The sequence below is a fragment of the Salmo trutta genome, unplaced genomic scaffold (assembly GCF_901001165.1).
Source record: "Salmo trutta unplaced genomic scaffold, fSalTru1.1, whole genome shotgun sequence".
NCBI classification, from domain to species: domain Eukaryota; kingdom Metazoa; phylum Chordata; class Actinopteri; order Salmoniformes; family Salmonidae; genus Salmo; species Salmo trutta.
Window position 1 is genome coordinate 70001 of NW_021822784.1, and position 9079 is coordinate 79079.

The following is a 9079-nucleotide window of genomic DNA, read 5'->3' on the forward strand; positions in this document are numbered from 1 at the left end:
GCTCAAATAGCCCACCAATCAGCCTGTTACCAACCCTTAGTAAACTTCTGGAATTTTTTTTTGACCAGATACAATGCTATTTTACAGTAAACAAATTGACAACAGAATTTCAGCACGCTTATAGGGAAGGACACTCAACAAGCACAGCACTTACACAAATGACTGAGGATTGGCTGAGATAAATTGAGGATAAAATGATTATGGAGGCTGTCTTGTTAGACTTATGTGCAGCTTTTGACATTATTGATCATAGTCTGCTGCTGGAAAAATGTATGTGTTATGGCTTTACACTCCCTGCTATAATGGCTTTACACCCCCTGCTATAATGTGGATAAAGAGTTACTTGTCTAACAGAACACAGAGGGTGTCCTTTAATGGAAGCCTATAAAATATAATCCAGTTAGAATCAGGAATTCCCCAGGGTAGCTGTTTAGGCCCCTTGCTTTTAAAAATTTTTACTAACGACATGCCACTGACTTTGAGTAAAGACAGAGTGTTTATGTATGCAGACAACTCAACAGTATACACGTCAGTTACTACAGCGACTGAAATGACTGCAACACTCAACAAAGATCTGCAGTTAGTTTCAGAGTGGGTGGCAAGGAATAAGTTAGCCCTAAATATTTCTAAAACTAAAAGCATTGTATTTTGAACAAAACACTCACTAAACCCTAAACCTCAACTAAATCTTGTAATAAATAATGTGGAAACTGTGCAAGTTGAGATGACTAAACTTCTTGGAGTAACCCTGGATTGTAAACTGTCATGGTCAAAACATATTGATGCAGTAGTAGCTAAGATGGGGAGAAGTCTGTCTATAATAAAGCACTGCTCTACCTTGTTAACAACACTATCAACAAGGCAGGTCCTACAGGCCCTAGTTTTGTTGCACCTGGACTAATGTTCAGTCGTGTGGTCAGGTGCCACAAAAAAGGACTTAGGAAAATTGCAATTGTCTCAGAACAGGGCAGCACGGCTGGCCCTTGGATGTACACAGAGAGCTAACATTAATAATATGCATGCCAATCTCTCCTGGCTCAAAGTGGAGGAGAGATTGACTTCATCACTACTTGTGTTTGTGAGAGGTATTGACATGTTGAATGCACAGAGCTGTCTGTCTAAACTACTGGCACACAGCTCAGACACCCATCCATACCCCACAAGACATGCCACCAGAGGTCTGTTTAAACTGACTGGGGCACAGCTCAGACACCCATCCATACCCCACAAGACATGCCACCAGAGGTCTGTTTAAACTACTGGCATTCAGCTCAGACACCCATCCATACCCCACAAGACATGCCACCAGAGGTCTGTTTAAACTACTGGCATTCAGCTCAGACACCCATCCATACCCCACAAGACATGCCACCAGAGGTCTGTTTAAACTACTGGCATTCAGCTCAGACACCCATGCATACCCCACAAGACATGCCACCAGAGGTCTGTTTAAACTACTGGCACACAGCTCAGACACCCATGTATACCCCACAAGACATGCCACCAGAGGTCTCTTCACAGTCCCCAAGTCCAGAACAGACTATGGGAGGAGCACAGTACTACATAGAGCCATGACTACATGGAACTCTATTCCACATCAGGTAACTGATGCAGCAGTAGAATCAGATTTAAAAAACAGATAAAAATACACCTTATGGAACAGCGGGACTGTGAAGCAACACAAACATTGGCACAGACACATGCATACACATCCTCCTGACATATCAGCCTCCCCATATCCTCCTGACATATCAGCCTCCCCATATCCTCCTGAACATATCAGCTTCCCCATATCCTCCTGACATATCAGCCTCCCCATATCCTCCTAACAGATCAGCCTCCCCATATCCTCCTAACAGATCAGCCTCCCCATATCCTCCAAACATATCAGCCTCCCCATATCCTCCTGACAGATCAGCCTCCCCGTATCCTCCTAACCGATCAGCCTCCCCACATCCTCCTAACATATCAGCCTCCCCATATCCTCCTAACATATCAGCCTCCCCATATCCTCCTAACATATCAGCCTCCCCATATCCTCCTAACATATCAGCCTCCCCATATCCTCCCCATATCCTCCTAACATATCAGCCTCCCCATATCCTCCCCATAGCCTCCTAACATATCAGCCTCCCCATATCCTCCTGACATATCAGCCTCCCCATATCCTCCTGAACATATCAGCCTCCCCATATCCTCCTGACATATCAGCCTCCCCATATCCTCCTGACATATCACCTCCCCATATCCTCCTGAACATATCAGCCTCCCCATATCCTCCTAACAGATCAGCCTCCCCATATCCTCCTGACATATCAGCCTCCCCATATCCTCCTAACATATCAGCCTCCCCATATCCTCCTAACAGATCAGCCTCCCCATATCCTCCTAACATATCAGCCTCCCCATATCCTCCTAACATATCAGCCTCCCCATATCCTCCCCATATCCTCCTAACATATCAGCCTCCCCATATCCTCCCCATAGCCTCCTAACATATCAGCCTCCCCATATCCTCCTGACATATCAGCCTCCCCATATCCTCCTGAACATATCAGCCTCCCCATATCCTCCTGACATATCAGCCTCCCCATATCCTCCTGACATATCACCTCCCCATATCCTCCTGAACATATCAGCCTCCCCATATCCTCCTAACAGATCAGCCTCCCCATATCCTCCTGACATATCAGCCTCCCCATATCCTCCTGAACATATCAGCCTCCCCATATCCTCCTAACAGATCAGCCTCCCCATATCCTCCTAACATATCAGCCTCCCCATATCCTCCTGACAGATCAGCCTCCCCATATCCTCCTGAACATATCAGCCTCCCCATATCCTCCTAACAGATCAGCCTCCCCATATCCTCCTAAAAGATCAGCCTCCCCATATCCTCCTAACAGATCAGCCTCCCCATATCCTCCTAACATATCAGCCTCCCCATATCCTCCTGACAGATCAGCCTCCCCATATCCTCCTGAACATATCAGCCTCCCCATATCCTCCTAACAGATCAGCCTCCCCATATCCTCCTAACAGATCAGCCTCTCCTCCTAACATATCAGCCTCCCCATATCCTCCTAACATATCAGCCTCCCCACACATTGTTTTCGCCATATCACTTGCGGCCGGTAATATCAAAGTAGAAGCTAACTGAGAGCATTATAACTAGCTGGAGCCCACCATAGTAGAAGCTAACTCAGAGCATTAAAACTAGCTGGAGCCCACCATAGTAGAAGCTAACTGAGAACATTAAAACTAGCTGCAGCCCACCATAGTAGAAGCTAACTCAGAGCATTATAACTAGCTGGAGCCCACCATAGTAGAAGCTAACTCAGAGCATTATAACTAGCTGGAGCCCACGATAGTAGAAGCTAACTCAGAGCATTAAAACTAGCTGGAGCCCACCATAGTAGAAGCTAACTCAGAGCATTATAACTAGCTAGAGCCCACCATAGTAGAAGCTAACTCAGAGCATTATAACTAGCTAGAGCCCACGATAGTAGAAGCTAACTCAGAGCATTAAAACTAGCTGGAGCCCACCATAGTAGAAGCTAACTCAGAGCATTATAACTAGCTAGAGCCCACCATAGTAGAAGCTAACTCAGAGCATTATAACTAGCTAGAGCCCACCATAGTAGAAGCTAACTCAGAACATTAAAACTAGCTAGAGCCCACCATAGTAGAAGCTAACTCAGAGCATTAAAACTAGCTGGAGCCCACCATAGTAGAAGCTAACTCAGAGCATTATAACTAGCTAGAGCCCACCATAGTAGAAGCTAACTCAGAGCATTATAACTAGCTAGAGCCCACCATAGTAGAAGCTAACTCAGAACATTAAAACTAGCTAGAGCCCACCATAGTAGAAGCTAACTCAGAGCATTAAAACTAGCTGGAGCCCACCATAGTAGAAGCTAACTCAGAGCATTATAACTAGCTAGAGCCCACCATAGTAGAAGCTAACTCAGAGCATTATAACTAGCTGGAGCCCACCATAGTAGAAGCTAACTCAGAGCATTATAACTAGCTAGAGCCCACCATAGTAGAAGCTAACTCAGAACATTAAAACTAGCTGCAGCCCACCATAGTAGAAGCTAACTCAGAGCATTATAACTAGCTGGAGCCCACCATAGTAGAAGCTAACTCAGAGCATTATAACTAGCTGGAGCCCACGATAGTAGAAGCTAACTCAGAGCATTAAAACTAGCTGGAGCCCACCATAGTAGAAGCTAACTCAGAGCATTATAACTAGCTAGAGCCCACCATAGTAGAAGCTAACTCAGAGCATTATAACTAGCTAGAGCCCACGATAGTAGAAGCTAACTCAGAGCATTAAAACTAGCTGGAGCCCACCATAGTAGAAGCTAACTCAGAGCATTATAACTAGCTAGAGCCCACCATAGTAGAAGCTAACTCAGAGCATTATAACTAGCTAGAGCCCACCATAGTAGAAGCTAACTCAGAACATTAAAACTAGCTAGAGCCCACCATAGTAGAAGCTAACTCAGAGCATTAAAACTAGCTGGAGCCCACCATAGTAGAAGCTAACTCAGAGCATTATAACTAGCTAGAGCCCACCATAGTAGAAGCTAACTCAGAGCATTATAACTAGCTAGAGCCCACCATAGTAGAAGCTAACTCAGAACATTAAAACTAGCTAGAGCCCACCATAGTAGAAGCTAACTCAGAGCATTAAAACTAGCTGGAGCCCACCATAGTAGAAGCTAACTCAGAGCATTATAACTAGCTAGAGCCCACCATAGTAGAAGCTAACTCAGAGCATTATAACTAGCTGGAGCCCACCATAGTAGAAGCTAACTCAGAGCATTATAACTAGCTAGAGCCCACCATAGTAGAAGCTAACTCAGAACATTAAAACTAGCTAGAGCCCACCATAGTAGAAGCTAACTCAGAGCATTATAACTAGCTGGAGCCCACCATAGTAGAAGCTAACTCAGAACAGCCTTTTGTGGCCATACTGGAATTACTCCTCTTATATAGGAAAAGGGCTCTGCTCAGTAAATACCATAAATAATCTGTCATATTAGTGTTGAATGACAATGTGTGTGTTTGTTTTACAGTCCCAGACCCCTCCAGGAGATTCCTCCCTTCCTGTGTCCGGACCGTAACAAGGTGAACTTCATCCCTAAGAGTGGCTCAGCCTTCTGCCTGGTCAGCATCCTGAAACCCCTGCTGCCTGCCCCGGAGCTCAGCTTCAGATCAGGGGTTGGCCTCCGCAGCCTGTCCCCCAGCTTGGTGCCTCTGGGTGGGGTTGGCCTGCGCAGCCTGTCCCCTTCCATGATGCCACTCGGTGGGGTGGGCCTCCGTAGCCTGTCCCCTTCCCTAGGAGTATCCTGGGGTACCAGCACGGTCCACCAGCAACCCTGCCTGCCCAGACACCTGGAGGAACCAGAGAGCTAGAGCTCCACACTTCTGCCCTGGAGGACAGACTGCTGAATAACATGACAGATAAACATAACGAACATAAAACCCTGCCACTGGAGACGCCTTCGACATGCTAACTCCCCTGGTCATAACTGTCCCCTGGTTCTACCTGGTCATTCTAACTCCACCCACTGGTCCAACCTGGTCCCAACATTCCACTGATCCGATGTACCGAGAGGATACAGGAAACTACTTTTTATTTTCATCGCATTAAACCATGAAACCTCTCCACATTTTTAAATCCTTATTATGTATCTTGAATTAAGATGTCTTCCAGTGTGAAGCTGGGTGGTTTCCATGGTGATCTGGGCTGTGTGGTTTCCATGGTGACCCAGACTGTGTGGTTTCCGCGGTGATCTGGGCTCAGAGATATCGTAGCAAAACTAAGATGGGGGGACGAAAGAAAAACAATATTGTGCCTGAAGACCTGTCTCGTGGTGTCTGTCCAGTGTTCTGCTTTGTCTGCCTCCTCTCGCTCTCTCTCTCTCATTCCCTCCCTCCTTTCCTCCCTCCCTTCCTCCATCCCTTCCTTCATCCCTCCCCTTTCCTCCATCCATCCATCCCTCCCCTTTCCTCCCTCCCTCCCTCCCTCCATCCCTACCCTTTCCTCCCTTCCTCCATCCTTCCCTTTTCCTCATTTAAGGTTGGTTAGGGGGTTAGGGGTCATTTAAGGTTGGTTAGGCGTCATTTAAGGCTGGTTAGGCGTCATTTAAGGCTGGTTAGGCGTCATTTAAGGTTGGTTAGGGGTCATTTAAGGTTGGTTAGGGGTCATTTAAGGTTGGTTAGGGGGTTAGGGATCATTTAAGGTTGGTTAGGGGTCATTTAAGGCTGGTTAGGGGGTTAGTGTAACTTACTTAGGGTTCGGTTACTCAGCTAGAATTAGGGCTGTATTTAATCTGGATGGCTGAAGCGTTACAGACCGTGTGCTAGAAATGTAAAGGTCATTTCCCATTGGAGAGCTGACATATGCAGCGTTGACCGTGAATGCAGTCTCTGCTAACACAGGAACGTTGCCTTTACATTTCTATCAGCTGGTTGAACATCAGCCATACAGATTGAATAGAGCCCTTAGAGTCGGGAGGAGTTTTGGGTGGTTATTACTAGAGCTCAGAGTTTATCCCGGTTTAGGGTCAGGGCTCTAAACGTTCTACAGAACTGTACAGACTTCTAAACTACCAGTACTGTCGACTCAGCAGAGAAATGAAGAGCTCTTCTGTCAAAGTAGACGTTAATATTGGAGATGATATTTGATCATGTTTTATAACCTGTAGCAGTAGAGATGGGGGTTTCCTGTTAAAGGTCAACTTTGGACACGAAAAACAGTCCAAATCTGCATCGTTCCCAATTTTCACACGTAAATGGGGTGTGCCTTTGGTGGTACATCAGTGTCATTCTAGTCAGGTGTGCACATGACCAACGTACAGTTGAAGTCGGAAGTTTACATACACCTTAGCCAAATACATTTAAACTCAGTTTTTCACAATTCCTGACATTTAATCCTAGTAAAAATCCCCTGTTTTAGGTCAGTTAGGACCACTTTATTTTAAGAATGGGAAATGTCAGAATAATAGTAGAGAGAATGATTTATTTCAGCTTTTATTTCTTTCATCACATTCCCAGTGGGTCAGAAGTTTACATACACTCAATTAGTATTTGGTAGCATTGCCTTTAACAACTTAAACTTTGTCAAATGTTTCGGGTAGCCTTTCACAAGCTTCTATAGGATTGAGGTCAGGGCTTTGTGATGGCCACCCCAATACCTTGACTTTGTTGTCATTAAGGCATTTTGCACCAACTTTGGAAGTATGCTTGGGGTCATTGTCCATTTGGAAGACCCATTTGCAACGAAGCTTTAACTTCCTGACTGATGTCTTGAGATGTTGCTTCAATATATCCACATAATTTTCCATCCTCATGATGCCATCTATTTTGTGAAGTGCACCAGTCCCTCCTGCAGCAAAGCACCCCCACAACATGATGCTGCCACCCCCGTGCTTCACGGTTGGGATGGTGTTCTTCGGCTTGCAAGCCTCCCCCTTTTTCCACCAAACATAACGATGGTCATTATGGCCAAACAGTTCTATTTTTGTTTCATCAGACCAGAAGACATTTCTCCAAAAAGTACGATCTTTGTCCCCATGTGCAGTTGCAAACATTTTACATTTATATTTTAGTCATTTAGCAGGCGCTCTTATCCAGAGCGACTTACAGCAGTGAATGCATACATTTAATTTCATACATTATTTTTCTGTACTGGCCCCCCGTGGGAATCGAACCCACAACCCTGGCGTTGCAAACACCATGCTCTACCAACTGAGCTACAGGGAAGGCCGTAGTCTGGCTTTTTTTATGGTAGTTTTGGAGCAGTGGCTTCTCCCTTAATGAGCGGCCTTTCAGGTTATGTCGATATAGTACTCGTTTTACTGTGGATATAGATACTTTTGTACCCGTTTCCTCCAGCATCTTCACAAGGTCCTTTGCTGTTGTTCTGGGATTGATTTGCACTTTTCACACCAAAGTACGTTCATCTCTAGGAGACAGAACGTGTCTCCTTCCTGAGCGGTATGACGGCTGCGTGGTCACATGGTGTTTATACTTGCGTACTATTGTTTGTACAGATGAACGTGGTACCTTCAGGCGTTTGGAAATTGCTCCCAAGGATGAACCAGACTTGTGGAGGTCTACAAATTTTTTTCTGAGGTCTTGGCTGATTTCTTTTGATTTTCCCATGATGTCAAGCAAAGAGGCACTGAGTTTGAAGGTAGGCCTTGAAATACATCCACAGGTACACCTCCAATTGACTCAGATGATGTCAATTAGCCTATCAGAAGCTTCTAAAGCCATGACATCATTTTCTGGAATTTTCCAAGCTGTTTAAAGGCACAGTCAACTTAGTGTATGTAAACTTCTAACCCACTGGAATTGTGATACAGGGAATTATAAGTGAAATAATCTCTCTGTAAACAAGTGTTGGAAAAATTACTTGTGTCATGCACAAAGTAGATGTCCTAACCGACTTTCCAAAACTATAGTTTGTTAACAAGAAATTTGTGGAGTGGTTGAAAAACAAGTTTTAATGACTCCAACCTAAGTGTATGTAAACTTCGACTTCAACTGTAGCTCGTTCATTAGCTATGAAAGCCACTGTAGCTAGTTTGTTAGCTAATTCGTTAGCTAAGCTAGCCACTGTAGCTAGTTCGTTAGCTAAGCTAGCCACTGTAGCTAATTCGTTAGCTAAGCTAGCCACTGTAGCTAGTTCGTTAGCTAAGCCATCCACTATACTTAGTTTGTTAGCTAAGCCAGCCACTGTAGCTAGTTTGTTAGCTAAGCTAGCCACTGTAGCTAGTTTGTTAGCTAAGCTAGCCACTAGAGCTAGTTCATTAGCTAAGCCATCCACTGTAGCTAGTTTGTTTGCTAAACTAGCCACTATAGCTAGTTTGTTTGCTAAGCTAGCCACTATAGCTAGTTTGTTAGCAAAGCTAGCCACTGTAGCTAGCCAGTAACTCCTCCAGTATGTGTTGACATCATTTCGCAGGATTTGTTTTTGGAGATCGGAAAGAAATGGCACTTCTGTAGCCAAATATCTTATTTAACCATTTTTTTAAGCAATAAATGACCATGTATGGTGGTG

The 9079-nt window shown here is 44.9% G+C and overlaps 1 protein-coding gene across 1 annotated transcript in view; it reads left to right on the forward strand.

Annotated features, from left to right (window-relative positions):
• LOC115184544 (protein FAM117B-like) overlaps nt 1-5872 on the forward strand; it is a 29044-nt gene extending 23172 nt beyond the window's left edge. Inside the window, exon 9 of the mRNA XM_029745396.1 lies at nt 5085-5872. Coding sequence (XP_029601256.1) covers nt 5085-5424 — 340 coding nt within the window. The 3' untranslated portion in view covers nt 5425-5872. The remainder of the gene's footprint in view (nt 1-5084) is intronic.
• The last annotated feature ends 3207 nt before the right edge of the window (nt 5873-9079 follow it).